The sequence below is a fragment of the Pipra filicauda genome, unplaced genomic scaffold, assembly GCF_003945595.2.
Source record: "Pipra filicauda isolate LSUMZ 115617 unplaced genomic scaffold, ASM394559v2 scaffold459_size522612_pilon, whole genome shotgun sequence".
NCBI lineage: Eukaryota > Metazoa > Chordata > Aves > Passeriformes > Pipridae > Pipra > Pipra filicauda.
In genome coordinates, this window is record NW_024104597.1 from 143474 (window position 1) to 163526 (window position 20053).

Below are 20053 nucleotides of genomic sequence, written 5' to 3' on the forward strand. Positions count from 1 at the left end.
GGGATTTTGGCTAGGACTTGGTACCATTTAATGTTCACTGTCCTTATGCATTTATGAGTCCAGTGATGTTTAAGAAAAAAAGGAAAAAAAAAACCCTGAGTCACCTGTGGAACTTCTACTAGATGAGCTATTGCTTTTTATTCAGTATTAAATCATGAAAACATTTCGTGAGTACTTCTGATACTTGAAAAAATACAGTAAAAAGCCCATCCTCTACTTCCCTCTGGACCGAGGAATTGCTGGAGAATGGTATTTAAGGATTACTGTTGGGCATGCATTTCTTTCTGAAAATACACAGATATTGCTGGTCTGTCTGGAGAGTAGGTGTGGTATTGAAAATTATGAGAGTAATGTTTCACTTGGAACATGATCCTTGTAAATGCCAATGCCCTGCTTACTCAAAAGAACACGGAGCATTTTGGTAGGATGAGATAGGTTGCACAATATGCATACATGTGATTGTAATCATACTGAGGCACGTACCTACATGCCAGAAACTGCAAGAAATTTGCTGTGAGTCTTACAAGTTTTAGCAATATTTTTTTAAAAGTATTTTTAGATTATATTTTAAGTATTTTTAGTAGGGATTGATGACCTAGTTCATTCAGGTAATAAACTCATCAAAGGGGAATGTACTGAAAAAAGAGAATACTTTGGATGAGAAAATGCTGTTGACTCAGTCCTTAAACAAGTTTGGACAAACCTTTATGACAGAGTCCTGTAGGCCCTTGCTGAATGTATTTTACATTAGCAGATTCCTCAGCAGTGCTGTTGTCTTTACAGAGGCTTTATTGTTGCACAGGACCTGCCTAAACACCGTTTTGAAAGCTGCCTGTTCCTTTTGATGAGAAGATACAGAACCAGTATTTGAGGGCGGAGAATGTGCTGGGGAGGGAGGAGAATGGGAGAGGTGTTGATAGGGCAACAGACAGAGAAGCCTCATTTTTTCACTGGACTCTGGAAGAAGTAAATATGTGTTCAGAAAGAGCGTAATAATAAAGTTGAAGGGGCTGTTTCTTAACAATGAGATATTAAACCATTTATACATGGAGAAAACTTTTACTGATAGTCAAGTGTCTGTAAGTATAAAGTTTTGTTTGTCTAAAGCGAACAGAAAACGGGAATATGTTTTAGTGAGTAGCCTTCCGAGCTAAGAAATCTTGCAGTGAAATATGATAAGTTTGTAAGTATAAGTATTTGACTTTTATATATAAGCTCTATTATGAAATGAAGAATATACCATTTTTATAGACATGTTTTAAATCTCTCTTTTGCAGCATTGTATTGCTTTTAAAATGTGGAGTGAGTGTATTAGATACACAGATACTTCTCTAAGTTTTTTTATAAGTCTTTCACTTAATTTTCATTATACTTGCACGTGTTTCGGCAAAGCAAGAATGTCTTGTTACAGATAGAAGTTACCTTACATTGTTACAGCTTTTTTAAAAAGTTGTGCAGCTAAAGTTATTTTTCTTCTTCCAGCTGGATTTTTATTCAATAAAATAGAATCCAGATGGTATGAGTTATTAAAATAACTGAAAATAAATGAAAAGTATTTATAGAATACAAAATTTATGAGGTGTAGAGATTTCAGATTGGTTTTAGTTTCTTTTTTGCTTAGAAAACACATATTTTGCAAGCAAGCATCCTAGCTGTATTATCAAATTTTGAAATTATAGCCTTATTCTTTATGTTTATGTAGCTCAGAGTAAAATTGTCTTAAATGCTAAAAGTATGGCAACAAAATTTTAAAATTAGGAGAGAAAGAAACACTTGCAAAGCTTAGAAAGATATATATCCATTATTTGCTTAAAATTTAGTAGTTTTCATGTTCATTTTTACATTGATTTCCTCAAAATCTATTGATTCTTAGAGGCTCCATGTACAGCAGTAGAAAATTCAGAAGTGGCTTAATGTGTTTCAGTGGTCTGTCACTTATATCCTCTTTAATATGTAGTTTAATTTCAGTTTACCGTTGGATTGCAAGTCACCTTCCATCTAGATGTGCAAGTTATACTGTTTCTGCATGTTTTTATTAGTGGAGAGAATTTATTTGTCTTAAAATGTTGATCAATGAAGGGGGAGAAATAGTAATTATTTACAAACATTTTTGAAAAAGTGTATTTTTTTTATTGTCACTTTACAGTCAGGCGCTATACAGTTATTACAATATGGCTTTTAAAACCAAATACTGGGTTTTAGAGTGGATTTCTGGATGGCAGATCCTGAACTTAATACTTGAAAATGTGTTCATGAGTCTCAGCAGTGTCGGCAGACAGCAGAGGGCACTCGGAACAGTAGTTTGCATCATTCTCTTTTCTTCCCTGAATTTGCTGTAGGGGAAGTCTTAGTTTGACAAGGCAGCTTGTATTTCAGTTATTTATACATGAACAAATTCCAAGTAGTTTGGCTTGAAAATATTTTCGTTAATATTGCATTGGAATAGGACTTTTATCTTTAAAATTGGTAGAGGGAATCCACAATGTTATAAATGAGAGAATCTTTCCTCTTTTGATCAGTAGCACATATGGGGTCTGTTTATTGTTGAGGTGACAAATCATTGACAGAAATATATCTAGGCAGATTACAGAAAATTTGGAGAATTAGGAGAAAAAACCATTTTATTTTATAGCAGAGTTTTCTTAATTTACGTGTAAGCTTTTTTAATAGTCCTGCTTTTTATTTCAGTAACTGGGGTCAGTGAGCTAAATCATATTCTTAACATATTTTTCCTCTGGCTGTCATGCAAGTAGTAGTTACTTTAATATGACATAAAAAGTCAATACTTGATGAGATTTAAGATTTTTGATAGTGCATTTTGCCAATGTCACATTTACTTTAGGACTGTGTGACGAGGAGCTGGTCCAGGGGATTGCCTCTTTCTAGTTGCCTGGTGGTTTTGGAGTGCGTTTTCTTCTTTTCGGAGTCAGGGTTGTATTAAATCCTATTAATCTTTTGACAAGTTAAAACATATCAAGGCTCCCTGTCATTCTGTCTTTCTCTTCAGTTTTTTCTGCTCTGAAAACAAATGTACAAGAGAAAATATGAGCAGGAAGTGGAGGGAGGGTAGAAGAAAAAAACAGATCAACCTTATCTGGGGTCTCTACCCCTTCCCACAGTTTAGCTTCTAAACAGATGGATGTGGGTTTACAAATGTCGTCTTCAGTGTATCTGAATAAGGCTTTTAAAGCTGTTGTACCATATTTTAACACTTTCCATTATTAGCTTTGCAAATTAACATTTCTTGTGCTTTTGACCTTTGACCTTTGAGTTGCCTGCCTGGTTTACAAATATGCTACAGAAAATCAGAAGATTTTGTATCTGCAACTGCTGAAATAACCTGTGAAAATGTAGAGGAATATGAATTTTTTAAAGGGCTTTCAGAGTCACCTGACACTTCATAGACATGATCATTAATTGATACTGTCTAATTGGTAGAGTTTATTTTCAGTGTTAGTAGAGTCACTGTATGGAAAAAATGTGGACATACAATGAAGTAAAATCAACAATTCTAAGGTCTGTTTAAACTAAGGGATTATTAGGTTTGTAACGCCAAGTGTGAGTGCCCAGAATGTGTAAAACGTTGCCCACCCACAGTGTTCTGAACAACATTCACAGCAGTTCCTCCAGGGAGCTTCTGGTCTTGCAGCTACATCCCATTGCATGGGGGGTTATTTTTCTCTTACTCGTTCTTCTGGGTAACACCCTCACTTGTTAAAACTCTGCCAGTACTTTTGGTCTTTCTAGGTGATTCCTAGAGGTTTTAGGATAAAGTAAACGCTCAGGATAAAAGTCCTGTTTTGTGTTACCCCAAAGGGATGTTCACAGGGAAGTTCGTCAGGCATTTCTGATCCATTTGTACTTATCCACTGTAAGGATTATTTTACACCTGGTCACCTGCATATTTGTAATGGTGTTGCTGTTTGGTTAAGGTATTGACAGTGATAATACATTCTGCATCCCACTTTGTTCAGTGTCAAACAAAATGTAGTATTTAAACAGCTCTGGCATTTTTTCTTTATAAAATTATACATTCTAATACTTGTCCATACACAGGAAAACTGTTCTTCTGTGCAGGTATCACAGGGCATTTGCTTCTGAAATCCTAAAATAATGGAGGGTGTAATTTGTAAAACACATTTCTTCCTGTCGTCCCGCCCATTTGTTTCCATTGCATTTTGTTGTGGTATTAAATACTTGTAGAACCATTCAAAGCTGCAGTGGTGTGCCTATTCAAACAAGTAATCAATCACAAAATTAAGTTTGACCATTGCAGAAATTGGCTTATGTCTCTGACATGCTTGTTAAAATATGCTTCCTCCATTTTCACTTGCAATTAACGTAAAATTTCTTCTCTGATCACTCTAAATTAAATTGAGAAGATTAAGTTTTTCTGTTAGCCAAGTTTCTTCATTCTAAATCCAAAAATGGGAAGATGTGCAGACTTTTGCAAGTCAATCATAGCATGAGATATTGAGTGAAGGCTCTTGTTCTTGTCTCATTTTCTCTCTTTATAAGTTCAGAGTAATATTTACCTTCTTCATAGGGTTGTTTTTATATTAGGGGCTCAGCCTAGGAACTGTATGGATGTGGGGTATTCCACAGGCTGCACTGAACAAGGGAGAAGGTTCTTCTTTCCTAAACGACTATTAGTAAGTCCACCTGGGGTTTAAGGACATCCCACTAGCACAAAAATGCCCACTAATCATTCCCAGTTTGCAATTCTGGTGTTTATTTTTAGCAGAAAATTGTATTTTGATTGCTTTAAAAATAACGGCGGTGAACGGTTTAGATACAATCACTGTTTACGTGTGGACAGCAGCAAACTTCCTGAAATCCTATACTTTCCATATAGAGTCTCTTGAAGACACTGCTGTCACAGGCAAGTGAATAGCACTTCCCTCTTACATTACAAGGAGCCTGTTTTGCTCTCTGTTCCTGAGGCACTGTGCACAGAACTCTCTTGACATCAGTTGAGGACAGGCTCAGGTAGTGAGGAAGGAAGGGCAGAATAGCAGTTGGTTTTTGAAAGGAGAATTTTGTCTTTAGTGACAACAGGCTACTCCGAGGTTTAATGAAATCTGCCAAGTCTCCTTGTACTGCGGATTTTTATGTGCAATTTATATTGTTAACCACTGGAAAGTTAAACGGAATGGACCATTTGAGGTCCTACTTTATTCTGGCTTGCATTATGTAAACCTCTGAAAATAGTGGTTTACTATGTAAACGTTTCTGTAACTAATGTTAGGATGGTTAAGTAGTGTTTCTCTGAAAACTGTCTTGGAAATCTCTTTTATTGAATACAGGACTATCACAGGATTCAACGTCATTTTATCTTCTTGATTTGTTATAGGAAATGTTTTAAAATACAATCAGCGTGATTTATATAAAACGATCGAGCTTTTCTGGTGAGAGATAATTGAGATCTAATCTGAATCCCTGACGAACCACAGCTTCCTGCATTGGCCTGTTGCTATTGGTAACATAAAGGGAGTAAAATAGAACTTCATACGAAATGCCTTTAAACTTTACTGGCGTGTACAGGCATGGAACAGGGTTGAATTTTTTAGTTTAATCTTTGAGAAGCCGATGTGTTAAGGAAATGCTTTTTCCATATTAAGTGAAGATGAATTTAGGAAGAGTACTGTTAGGAAAAATAACTGCTGTTTCTTACGAAGAGCGGGTAAGTGATATGAATTATATTTAGCTAAAGCAAGGCATCGTTGCAGTGAGAAATTAGTAGAGGCTATTGTTACTGGCAAGAAATTAAAGACTGGTATCAGCTTCAGAATGCTTTTTACTTAGCCTTTAAGCTTTTTTACTTTAAAGTATTTGAGTTATAATTCCTTTGTAAATGCAAACATTGGATTTTATTATCAGAGAAAAGTAATCTTACTATGCCAACTAACACTGAGATTTCTATATGCATTTGTGAGCTGTGACCAATATGTATAAAGCTAAAAAATCAGTATGTTTATAATGTGTGCCTAATTTTTAATTCTGTGCAATGTTTTTTGTATATGCTTTCTGTACCATTATATCAATATTATATCTTGATGTAAAACTGTATATATTTTGTATATATCTTTATCAAAATAATTTTAGGGTTGGATTTGGCACTTAAGGCACGGTGTTTATATGTGATAAGATTGGTTTTGTTTGGGGTAAAAAGTTGAACATTTATTTCTTAAAGGAATTCCAAATGTCACATCATTTATTCTTATGTTGTTTTTATAGATTCAAATATTTGACAAAAATATACTGAACATATTCAGGAAGGTTATTGTACCGTAGTTTTACACTATTTTTTTTTCTTCAGAAGTCTTGCATACGGAATCCTTTTGTATTAACTATTATAAATACAATTTGGTGATAGAGAATTGAAAAGGGAAATTGTCTAATAGTCCTCCTTTAAGTGGCATTCTGAAGGGGCACCCTTCTCAAAGAATTCTAAATCATGAAATAAATTGCAATAATATTTTGAAATGAAGATAAAATCCCCTGTAATATTACTCTAATTTTTAGGTGAGAAGTACATTTGAGACTGTTTATTAGAAGGAAAATCTAGCAATAATTTATAAGTAACATGGTTTTATTTTTTATTTAAAATGTTAGAATAGTATATACTATATTTTGAGACAGGATCTTCATTCCAGAGATCATTGGAGTTCATGGTATAAGCAAAACTGATGCTGTAATGTATTTAAAAGGATAAAAATATGTGTATGCAATGTAAATCCTGGAGTAATGTGACTGAAGACCTTGGGATCCACTCGTAATTCATACCTTGGGAAAAGGATGAGTGCCTTCAGGTGATTTAAGAAGTAGTTTGAACAAAGCTGGATGCAAGCAGACGGTCAGCTGAGTGACAGGCTTTCCCTGAGCTAAGTGACAGAACGTTTGAAAGTTGGCTCTTTGTATTGTCTGTAAATACTCAGTGCTTCATCTCTCTTAAAGAACACAACAGGATTTCCAAAGTTATTTTGTGTACTGAAATCATATGAGAAAATCAGTTTAGAAGGTTGGTGGAGCTAAGTGTGCTGTTGCAACCTGGAAGACTTAACTAGAGGGGGGCTTTTGTAAAATAGTGTGTGGTATGATACTGTACTGGATAAGTAACAGATGCTGGAGGCAACAGCCAGAGAATTCTTTGGATGCTGCAAGATGCCTGTATTGGAAGAAAGTGTGATTTAGAAAGGAGACACAAAGAGGTCATTTATAATCCCTTTTATTCTGAATCTTTCTGGGTGCCCAGGAAAGGAATAGATGTTTCTGTTTAGTCTGTGATTTTGTCATTATTAGATGGTTAGAGTAGGAGAGAGAAATACGTCTTCACTCTCCTTAAGGATTTTTACCCTCCCTATCTCAGAAGGAGTGGGAAACAGAGATGTCTTTTTTGACTCAGGAAGGCACTCACTCCCACTCTGATAAGAGAGATGATTTCATGTTGCTCCATTTTATTGCTAAGGCCTGGCATTTCCCAGTATGTGTCACCGCTCCCGGTATCCCCATCTTTCCCTTTGTTCTACTCCATTACTTAAGCATAACTTTGGCTTGAATGACAAATCTTGGGGTGGAGAAAAGGGACATTTTTGTATTGTGGTTACCTGGGTAGTCTGCACATGTGGATTTATTTTCTCAATATAATGTCTGGGATATGGGTAGGGTAATTTTTGGTTTTCTGCATGATGGTGTTATGGCAGAATTTGACAGTATCTAGTTACTTCCCTGGGACCTGATCTATTTGAAATGGAAAATGTAAGATGGAACTAAGTGGATTTTCTGGATAAGAGTTTCTGTCACCTGAAAGTTGTCATCAGACTAGCTTCATGTAGGGGTTCATGCATTATTCTCCTTTATGCCCTCTTTCCGTTTGTACCCAGTTGTTGGTGCAAGAGACTATGTCATCTGCTTCTTTTCTGGAAAAAAAAATTATGTACTTAAAAAGGAGTTTTCTCCCTGATAATTATTGTAAGCTAAAACTCTTTTAGATTTGCTGCAAGCAGATCATGAACATGACATCAAAAGCCTCCTGGGCCCTTCTGGTTTTTCCACCTAGCAAAGAGAGATGATACAAAGAGAAATTTAACATGTTTTCTCTTATTCAGAACATTATGCTATCAAATGTATGCTGAAGCATTTGCCAGTTTACAGAGATCTAGAGTGTCTTTTATGGTTTATGATAACTGGGAAGCCACTGTTTAGCTTGCTGGCCTTGGCACTGAGCTTCTCACTTGAACCACAGGAATCAAGATCCTGCCCTGAAGTATCGAGGAGAGAATTGCATCCCCTAACTTTGTGTGTGTGGGCAGTGTGTGTCTGTATAACAGCAGCTAATCCAGTTAGATGAGCAAGCAGAGTTCCCATGAAGAGATATACTGGAAGACATTCTAGTTTTCCTACGTTAGATTTATTTTTAAAATTTTTGTGATTTGTTACCATCAGATTCCTGGCATATACCACGGGCTTTTTCCTAAACCAATTTGGAAACTGGGGTAATTTGAAGAACTAATTTCAGATCTTATCTGGTTGTGAAAGATTTGAGGGTTGCATGCAATTAGATTTTATCTCTGGGTGATAGTTCATATATACATTCACAACATATATGTTCTGTCATTTGGAATTAAATGCTTAAATACTTTTAAAAAATCTTCACATTAGCACTAACTGGCACAAAGTCATCCCTGTCCTTCCTCATCTTTCAGAAATGGCTACCTACATTAACTGTTCAATTTTACAGCTTTCTAATACACGTATTTTTCTGTAGGTGGTTCTTAATATGTATGTAGTGTTAAATTTCATCAAATGATCAAACTTGGTTTGTGTAGTAGATCAAATTTTGTCCTGAAGAGCCTCCAGTGGTGGTAAACATAAGTGCTGAAGAATGAAAAACAGCCCCCAACATATAGTGTATTTTTAAAATGAGATCATCATAGTATTTAAAAAAATCTGGTCTTGCAACTTATACCTTTAGACAAATCTAGACAAGTTTCAGCTGAACAGTTTAGAAGAGAAACTTCTTTGTCTAAATGTGCCGTATGCCATTTCTGAAAGGTTTATATTGAGATTTCTAAGTACTCACAAATGTGAACATGTTACTGTGAGTTCTTACACAATAATTACAAGTTTAAGTTTCGAGCTGGTTTTATTGAATTAGGTGGGTTTAGTTCAGTTACACAGATGAATTTAAAGAAACGTTATTAAAATAAATTTTTTTCTATGATCTCTAGAAGTAAATGGATAATGCTTGGAACATGATAGGTATATTTAGTGACACTGTAATGTAAAATACAGTTTCTCCTACAGGTACTTCTTTAAAAATGTCTAAACATAGTAATTACTAAGGCCTTGCTTGGAGAGATTTTAAGATGTTGATACATGTAATGTAACACGCATTAGCCAAAGCATTTAAAATAATCACACAAAACCAACCCAGAAAAGGTGTGTAGAAAGTTCACTGCATTAACTTATGGTAAAGGGTTTGAGGTAAAACTGTATTTCAGTGTCAATTAATGACTGAGCTTTTCTATGAAATTACCCCATTTTCCTTGTAAAATAATATTTTACAATTGTTAACTTCCCAGTTTTTGCCAAAAGTACTGTGAGTATTCTTTTTCCTATCATGAGAATCCTATTAATTTTACTTCATACCTTTCAAAAAAATGAAGGTATTTGCTGTTTGAATCCAGATTCATGCAAGCTGCCAAAGTAAATGACCATTCCTAAAACATATATATTTTGAAAGTATTTTTATTTTTTTATGTCTAATGTGTAAACTGATACTATTACTTTACTTTGAGTCATCCTTTTCTTCATTCTTTGAGAAATGACATTGAAGTTGTTTGTTCATTAGCTGTACTCTGTACAGTGATGTGACTAAGAAATTAGAAGCAATCATATTTATAAACCAGATTTCAGTAATGTAAATTAAATTTTCTGAATTACAAACATGAATTAAGTTACGGCCTCTGAATGCATCATATGCTTGCTAGACTTATGTGCAAAATAGAAGTAGAAAAGATGTCCTAAGCCTCACTGAAGAACTGTAACTAAAACAGAACTACTTTTTTTTTGCATACCTGAAACAAAGCTATTAAAGTGAGATGCCTGGATACACTTTTGATTATATTATTATGCTTCGCAGATCCAGAAGCCTTTATTTTTGTGTAGGTAAGCAAGAGGTGCCATAATTGTTTGAATCTTTTTCATGAGAGGTGTATTTGTGTTTATCTGAAGTAGCACCAGAGGAATGATGTCAATAGGGACGAGTTCAGACTTTGAAAGTTCCAGTACAATTGTGTCAAAGACCAGGTCAGATCCTCTCCTGGAGAGGTGGGTGCTGAGGCCACAGCAATTTATAACAAGGGATGTTCTTAGATAGTGTTAACAGCATGTGAGATCCTGCAGTGAAATAGTGGAAGGAGAATAATTAGTCTTTTAAGGATTACCAAAGGGTTTGTGGATTTTGAAGAGTGGGAATGTTTCTTCCCAAGGCTAGAAACTACAGACAAACTATGAAGAGACAGCTGTTTGCTTGAGTTGTGTGTATGTGTATGTATCTGCTTTTTTTCTTCTGTGTGTTTTCCATCTTGAAGAAGTTGTAGATATTGTAAGGCATTCTTTTCTAGCTTTTTAAAGAGCAGTTCAAAAGAGAATTTTTTTTAACTATTTAGAAAGTTATTTAAAGGGACCAAGAAAAGATTCCCCAAACTAAAACAAAAATGTTTTTTAATAGTCATTCGCAAATCGACACAAATCTAAAAATCATCTGTCCTCCAGACTTCACTCAGTTCAGTGTCAAAGGTGCAGACATTTGAGTACACATTTGAGAAATGTTCACTACTTGGATTTAGAGAGGTGTTAGCTGCCTTGAGATAATTTGTGATCAAAGGTGAGAAGTTTAGGGTAGTTAAGCACCTAAACTTCCAATGTTTCACTAGAAGACTGATTGTCCTTGAAAATGTACAATACTGGTAGAGATGGTGACGAGTTCTTACCTCTAAGTTACTGAAAACACTTTGAACAACCTTTTCTCTCTGTAGCAGTCAGAAGTGATGGACAGGGGAAGTTTTCAGAGTCATCTGAAATATGACAGAATACTGAATTTTAATTTGACATATCTCCAGATGTTGCAGCAAAATATAATATATGAGGTGTTGTTTCCATTTCAGGTCTTTGCAGGTCAGTTTTAGGTATCTACTTTGTCATATGTACCAACAAATTGTCTCTGCTCATTTAAGAAGGACTTTTGCAAGCAGTGTTGCTACCACAGCAGGAAGTACTGTAAATACTAGTGGGTTCAAATTCCTGGACAGTAGTGGTTAAAAGGCCTGGGGTGAATTTCATTGTGGGGAGGAATCACCTGTGAGAAAGCAACAGCTGGTTTCTTTAGATTTTCCTCGCTAATGCTATCTGTTATTAATAAGGTGATAAAACTAGCCAACACTTCAAATATGTGAAGCTCAAAGATTTCTAATACTTGCCATGAAACTTAAGTAATACTTGTTTTTCTCTTTCTTATTGCAGTCAGCAACTGTTTCTGATGGAGGTAAGCTGAAGCTTGTTTTTACTTTTATAATGAAAAATAATCAATTTTCCACATTAGGCAACATAATATGTGGTAAATAATGTGATATATTACAAGATGTAAGTCCAAAGTGGCACAGAACTCTGTGACTGCTTTGGGAACTGTGCCAGTGAAAATATTGCAGGATTGTGTTCACATGCTTTCACTGGTTTGTTTGCATAATATTTTTATGGCACATTTATATATGCACGTTTTTATTATAACTAGGCTTCTTTATTCATAATAATAAAGAGGCAGAGCTGGTAGAGTTTTTTGTAATTGGATGGTAGATAAAATCTCATTCTCTATTTTATTGTCCTTTATATACCTTGTGTGCTTTTGAAGAGATGTTCTAGCTTCTAAGTTGTAAGCTGTGTTGGAACATTTGTTGATGTTGAAATTTCTTAAATATGATGCATTTTGAGAAGGGGTAAGTAATTTGATATTTGTAAAATCCCAGCATGGAGCTTTTGCACTTCTGGAATACTTCTAAGTAAACTCTTCTTAATTGCACCTAAGCTTGTTTGTTTTAATTTTAACGTGCCTTTAATGTTTTAAAGGATGTCCACTCTTTGTTAAACGTTAGAAGATGATTTCTCTGAAGCTTTGAAGTTAATTGAAACAGTTTAAGTATGCTTCCTTAATGGAATAAAGAAATTTGTATAGTTTAGAGTATACAGGAGATGGCTTTTCTCCTTGTCTTTCTTGGCAGGAATTGGTTCACTCCATCCTGCAGAGAAACTCACTTACATACATATTATTACATTTGCTATTCTTTGACAACAGTACAAGACAATTTTATTAAATAAAAGGGGCAGAAAGGAACAAACTGTGTTGCTCTAACAGTGAAAATTGTTACTCTAAGTGAAATTGCAGAAATATTTTGAATAGTAAGGATAATTTTATATTACACACAAATGTAAATGCAAAATTAGCAACACTATTCACAAAACTTCATCATTTGTCCTAATTTCTGATTCCTTGCAAGACTAAAAGTACACTTGTGAGAAACATTACTGTTTTGGTTCTTTTGCCAGAGCCATTTTCCAATGGTTGGCTGACTTTGTCAGGTATTTTCCTTCTCTACTGCTGACACAGTCTACTGCTGTACAGTACTTCTGTCTGGATGAGAAGATAGACTCTGTGTTGTATCTGCCTTGTCTGCAAAGTGAAAAAAACAACAAAACAGAAAATAATAGTGTTTATTCTGCTTTCTGTTTCTAAAATGTAGCATATGTTTTTGTGGGAAAAATGTGTATTTTTCCCCCCAGATGATACCTGCTTGATATAAAAATCAAAACAAAGCACAGACTTTTTGTTTCTGTATGTAGCCCAGGTGCTGAGGGCCAAAAATTTGATTGACCTTTTTTAGTTAAAATGGAAAGTGCTTATGTCTTGTCTCCAAGAGGGTTCTTGCTCTATGTTAATGAAAATTATTTTACTTCTGTTGCTTATCCAGACTTGGAGATTCCCGTGATAGTAATCATATGATAGTAATTTCAAGCTTTTTATGCCTCCAGCTGAAAATTTATTTTAAAAATTCCACTTACTTTCAGTTCTTCCAATATGACTTTTTTATCGCATTCCAAATCAGTAGGTAACCATTTTCACAATTAATTCTATACAGTTTTGTGAAGTCATGAAATCTAAGGGCCATGTAAGGTTGCAGAGGTGAAAGAACAGCCAAGAAGTTATATGCAATTTTCTCCTGAGTAGTATTACTTATCTTTTCAGCTAGTTCAGAATACTTAATGTGAACGGTCTCTTCATTGTTAAATGCTACTTAAGAAGGGGGGTGTAACTTGTGTAAGAAATGGTAGTTGAACTATACTGAATAATATTGAATCAATGCTTAACTACCCAGAAAATGGATTGGAAAAATAGGAACCAGAGAGACTGTAACCAGAAAAAGTGAAATGAAATAATTTCCTAATTAATTTCATTTAGAGTTACCTTAGTTGCGTTGAGTAAAAAGCTCTGATTTGTGTCTGAATTACATTTTCCAGCTTTTACCTTTATTATGTCGCAGAACTGAAATTTTTCCAATCTTCCTTAATCTCACTAATGCATTAATAGTTCCACAGATTTACACATTTTTGGGCATTTCTATTTTAGAGCAGTTTTAACTAGCGTAACCATTAGTACAGCACTGCATACTTCCCTTCCTAGACTAAATCTTTATCATGACAGAATCACAAAATGTGGGGTGGAAGAGACCTTAAAGACCATCTTGTTCCAACCCCCTGCCGTGGACAGGGATACTTTGTGCTAGATCAGGTTTTTTTAAAGCCCCATCCAACCTGCCTTGACACTTCCACGGAAGGGACATCCACAATTTCTCTGGGGAACCTGTGCCACCGTCTCACCACTATCACAGTGAAAAATTTCTTATATCTAATCTAAATCCACCCTTTTCCAGTTTAAAGCCATTACCCCTTTTGTCACTCCATTGCGTTGTCAAAAGTCCCTTTGCAGCTCTCTTGTAACCCCCTTTAGGTGTTGGACAGCTGCTCTTTGGTCTCTCCAGAGCCTTCTTTTCTGCATTATATTACTAATTAATATTAGTATTTTACATATAACTAGATACTATAAATACTATTGTTAAGCTTTAGTCTGGGAAGGAAATTCATGTGTAAAAAGTAATTATTATGTGTTTATATACATCCCTTCAGTGTAATAGGAGGCACAACAGCTCTCTGTACATTTTCTTTCCTAGGTCAGTGAAGCCTCATGTCATATGGCTTTTATTACATTAGAGCCAGGCACTGGAAACCATCTACCCCTTGTTGTGTTTATTTTACATGATTCTCAGCTTGTGCAAGGCTGGGATATTCTTACCAGCCAAAAGTATGCACTTGGGCTTTGCAGGATAGGTAATGTGTAGGAGATCGAAAATTAGTGTTGTTTCCAGAGGTGGTGACCAGTAGCAACTCTTAACTGTAATTGATTTGCTTAATGAATTGCAGGCAATCGGAATGCAAACTGTAATACTGCTTAGATGCAAGATCACTGCTATAGATCATCTAATCTGCAGCACCTATGCTCTAGGAATAGCAGAAACCATTTTATGTTACTACAACGACCTGTAATTAGCAGGTTTCTCTTACTTCCCGTCTCAGAAACTGTCCTTTCCCGCTGACTGTAGGAACAGTGAGTGTGTACACAGCACGCAGGCTGCGGCTGATGTTTTGAGCACTGTGCCATCTGAATCATCACAGGGATGATCAACAGTCCCCAGCTAATGTGTGACTTTGCTATTTATACCTGGATGGCACTTTACAAAGGGAAAACCTTAAGGTCAAAGGGCATATAACAGAAGTACTTCATCACTCATCTCCCAGACAGAGGGGGTGAGGTATCTGAGCTAATGAGAATGTCTTAGTTCTTACCTGCTATTCCCTACTGAGATCAGTTCCATGAAACTAAAGTCTGTTACTTCCAAATATTGCAGCATAACATATACTAATGCACATTTTTTCCCCAAGATACTACTTTGTGGTAGTTTCAGCTGATTTTGCCTTTTAGTGTTCATCGCTTGGAAAGAATTTCCATAAGGAAAAGTGTTCTTAAAGACCTTTTTGAAAGGCATCTGATGTTTACAAGAATAAATAATGTAAAACTCTATTTTAAAAAGTAACTAAAGAAGGTAGAGCAAAAAATTCACAATGAAGTACAAAATAAAACAAACCCCTGTTTTACACTTTTTACACTCTAAATAGAGATGGATTATTTCCTCAACAGGTATATGACTTATTTGTCAGTTCCGCTGGCTGTGCATGCTTACTGTAGCTGTGTTCCACTGTAACATAAATAATTCAAGTTCCTTTAGCAGCAGTGGCAAAAGGTCTTTTCTTTAAATTATTTATGTAGCATTTTATAATGCTTTGTGGTAAGCATACTATTGCTTTCCTCTGCTTGAAGCCATGAGGGTAAAGAATCAATTTGTTTAGAACGGTGTTAGAGGCTCCCAGGAATTGCGGGGGGGAAGTGCTTTAGCTTCCCTCATCCCAAAATTTCAGAGGAACAATGTGCTGTACAGTAAGGCTAATCTACACCCAATGGGTTCCGGGACGTTACAGCTGAACTTGGTATGGATTCAGAAGGATGGCTTTCAGTGAAGGGCTTGAAGTATTTGATTAAGTGGCACCACAGTGGTTCTTATCAGCTTTACCCAGGTAATGTATTTAGTGATTAACTAGAATATCTTAATTATGTGAATCATATGTATGTGTTCCGATGATTACAGGGAATATGTTGAGCTTCTCACAATAATAAGTATTTGTAGGTTGAAAAATATATACAAAATACATAAAAGTGCATACAAAAATGCCCTTTGTGAATTGTATTCAGGCTTATGGCTTTATATTATTTAAATCAAAACTTTTGAAGCCATCTTATCCTGACTACTTTCAAGGTTAGTTGATTAAGTGCCTGCATTTTCTTACATAATGTTGTTTTTATAAAATGTAAAACCAAGACCCTGCACAGGATGTATAAACGCAAAAGGTGTAAAATACTGGGTTTTGAGGATTTTTTAGATAGCTTTCTGTGTTAATTCTGTATTTGAAAAAGGTAATAAATGAAACTGAATGACTTTGCACCAAAAGTAGTTTTTCTTCATTAGGTATGGTTGATTTCAAGCAGAACAGAAATAAAGTTAGGTCCCTGGGATTTGGGATGCTTGAGCAAGGAGCCTCTTTTACAGGTAATACAAGATGAGTTGGTGCTTCTGACAGGAAGGCAGGCATTTGGAAATTTCACAGCACTGCTATTGTCCGTGCTGTCCATGCAGAGTTGGGGTTTTTCACATTAAACTCCTCTGGTATCCTGAGATTCCCAATAGGTCGTTGTCTTTTTTTAAATACTTTACGAGGAGGAAGAGGAGTCCACTTCTCACAACAACCTTGTGATTAGAACGTATGAGAGTGGGAATCAGGGCTCTGTGTTTCCTCTGATGATCATCACAGAGTGCTCATTAGACAAAATATGTGACCCGACTGGAAAACTTCTCCATTCCCGCTTTCCAAGGTGGGCTATGTGTACCTAGGAATGCATGAACTGCGAGAGTCAGGAAACCTGATGCTGCAGTCTTACATTGGAAACATTTCTCTGCAAGAGGAGTGGAGCAGGAGTTATGGTTTATACAGTCTTCATTTAAGCGTGATTTGGGTACTTTGTGTACTAGTGTTAGAGTCGGGGAGATTTTTTTTCTTTCCATCTTTCTTTTTCTCCAGTTCTTAACGGTATTTCTGCACTAGGCTGTAACTGTTTTAATTGCAACTGTTTATCTGTGTGGTGAAACAAACTACAATAACCAAGCCTTTTCTGGGAAACAGCCTTGTTCTACGTTGTTTTCAGGTTGACAGGTACCCCAGCAGAAAGCTGTAGAGATTTTAAAAGCAAACTGACTGCATTTTTGCTTTAAGGGAAACCAAAGCAATGTCAGGTATAAATTCAAACAATTCTTTCTGAAAAAGGTCTGAATTAGCTAAATAAAATCCACCAGAACAGAGACAGTTTACTGGGAATGCGTAATCCCTTAATGCTGTGTTAACACGTTGGAGGACCTGTGCCAGTTGCTCCACGGTTGTTGGAAATACAGTCTTATTTCAGTTCATTTGTGTTTGTGGGACCTCTGGAGTCGGCAGCATATCAGAGGGAGGAGAGTCCAGCGCAGTTTAGAGCGAGTGTAACTGAGGAGCTGGTAGCAATTAAAGGTGGTTAGCAGTTACCCCCTGGTGTAAACACGCAGAGGTTGTAACTGCAGTTCGGTCTCCCTGCTGCCATGGGGAAATGGAACGGCTGCCACTGGGAGGAAGGTGAGGCTGACTGGCTGATGGCTGCTCTGCTGCCTCTTTTCAGTCCCTCCCCAGTCCTAAGGCACTGTGACTCCTTGGTGGAGAGCTGAGCACTTTGTGTGGCCGCTCCCTAATTTCCCTCCGTCAGCCAAGTAGGTTTCAAGGGTTTGGGATGTGGGATGAATTTACCTTTCTGACTTTGCCTGAAAGGAACAAGGAAATTTTCATCATTCATCACTGGAGAACACTGGGGATTGAACCCTCCAGGAGTGAGGCAGTATCTGAAACTGTTCCAGATCTATCAAGGAGTGGGTGTCTATTTATATCCTGGACTGTAAAATAAAACATATCCACCTGCAGAGTTAAAGCAAAATACTTCAGATAATAAATTTAGATATCATCTCTTCAGATTCACATTAGCTTCTTTCACAATAGTTTCACTGTGGTGACAGCTATTCTCTAATGAAGCTAACAGTTGACTTGGTTATGCTCTTTCATATGCCTTAAAGGAAAAAGTGAATAAATATTTCTATAAGAAAATTTGGCATTATTTGCTGAGTATTTGTAATTAGCTTTGATTAATATGGTGATTAGGCAAAGAAAAATGTTTGTATACATGATGTGTTACTATTGCCCTTAAAAATTATCCTCATTGAAAATATAAAGTTACATTTCATTCTTCCGTAATCTAATTCTGTATCTTTGTCTTATTTGATTTTTTTGTCTTGAAAAATAGCTTTGCATACAGAAACTCGCAGTAATTAACTGTTATGTCTTAGTGAATATTTCTGAGCTGTGGAACATATTTAAAATGAAGTTTTAGAACTTTTTAAAAATTTTTTTTCTTATCTTTATGACCATCTTTATAACTTTTTCCTATTCTTGTAGCTGTTGTTTAGTAGTGCTTTTTTTCAAAGTTCGTAGTTCCAGGGAGGAACGGTAATGTTTTGTAACATAAAGTTTGGAAATGCAAAGTGCTTTCAAATATTTATAAAAGAAAAGGAGACCTCAGGAGGTCTTATAAAGTAGTATTTTTGGTGAAATTACTCCTTGCTTTAGTTAATCCAAGTGAATAACTGAGGAAAATAATAAAAATGTCCCTGTAAAGAATAGTCCATTTCTGACTTGTTGTAAATTCAGTTTTCTCAAACAGCTTACATTTCTAGTGAGCTACATACTTGCTTTTCCATTTGGCATAAAATTATTGAATATACCATCTATTTAATGTGAGGATATTATTTTATCACATCTTTTACTGCAAATTTTTCAAATAATTGAATGTCTGGGTTTTTTTCACCCCTTCATCACAGAATCTCATTCAGTTTGGCATCTCTAGTGTCACCTGTCCTTTGTGTGCACTGAGAGATGTAAGGGAGCGTGCTGTAAAAGGGCATGCAACAAGTAAATGACAAATTTGTGAATAGGACCCTGTTGTAAGCAGTTCCCTCTCTTACTTAGAGCAGCCATTTCTTTCACTTTTCCACTTCTGTGAATAAATGGTCACTTTAAGATTCTGTGTATTGTGTTTACTGTGACAAAGATGGTCTGGGGTAATACTTGAATTATTAGTTAGGCTGCTACACAGGGTTGGGTTTTCCTGAATTCTTTATGGGTTCTTGTTAATTTGTTTTTCAGAATACAAAGAGCACTTCTGTTTTTTCGAGGTCTAAAGAATCTGGTCATTTCTCATCTTGGGGTCCCTAGATTATTCCTGTATGTTGGCTGGAGTCTGGAAGGGAGTAAGAGATCCCTGTTTTTATTAGAAACCATAATAAATTGAGAATCTGTGGTTTGATACCTCTACCTGCTGTGGATGAGGAAGGCATCCATTAGTAGCTCATTTCCTTGAGTGCTCTTTTACTCAATCAAATCCTTTCCTAAATTTTCAATATTTAACAGGCATCTTTTATTGCCACATAAAATTTCACAGATTCCCTGTCTCTACTGATTTAAGTGTATATGAAATTTTGCTATCTCCTATCACCAAATAGATTTTTACCATTCTGGTGAATGGTGGGTTCTTGAAGGTCTACCTTCATTGAATAATCTTATGAAGGAATGCAGTCCACGGGGTGAGGAATGTAAGCAGGAAAATTTGCCCAAGGTATTTTATTTTTGTGGAGGTATTTTATTTTGTACCTGCCTTTTGTGCTTCTGGCAGGGTACTGCTTTTAAGACACTCATTTAATTTTCTTTGCAGTGCAGCAGAAGAAACTTGAGAGATGTTTGTGGTTATTTTTTCTATGCAAAAATGGAGAGGGATATTTTGAAGTCTGCACTACTGTGAGCTTGAGCAGGAGGTGTGATAAATCAAGTAAACAGTGTTGAAGAGTAAAAGTGAATGGCACTTTATTGACAGATTTGTTAATTTCTTTTATTAACAGAGCTGAATAGCACTGATTTAAAAGACTGCATCAGTGAGAACAGCCTCAGTAGCAATGCCAGTCTTCCCAGTGTACAGAGCTGTCGACGACTTCGAGAAAGAAGAGTTGCAAGTTGGGCTGTTTCATTTGAGCGTCTTCTTCAGGATCCTATTGGTGTTAAATACTTTTCGGTGAGTTGTGAGAGATGATAACAGGCCTTTCAAAACAGATGATACTGCTGCAGTAATTTTGCCATATTCTTTTTTCTTTCTTTCTTGGCACTATCCTTACACAGGACAAGAGACAGGAGTTCATTCATGCTCAGT

At 35.9% G+C, this 20053-nt stretch overlaps 1 protein-coding gene across 7 annotated transcripts in view; it reads left to right on the forward strand.

Moving 5' to 3' along the window:
- The window catches only part of RGS12 (regulator of G protein signaling 12), an 89586-nt gene that overhangs the window by 31482 nt on the left and 38051 nt on the right, over positions 1-20053 (forward strand). For 5 of the 7 annotated variants that reach the window (XM_027718420.2, XM_027718423.2, XM_027718417.2 and 2 more), the window contains exons 4-5: positions 11527-11548; positions 19749-19918. In XM_027718420.2, the coding sequence (XP_027574221.1) occupies positions 11527-11548; positions 19749-19918 (192 nt within the window). Of the gene's footprint in view, positions 1-987; positions 1080-4950; positions 5684-11526; positions 11549-19748; positions 19919-20053 lie in introns of those variants that run through there. The other 2 variants (XM_027718425.2, XM_027718424.2) reach the window with 2 other exon arrangements.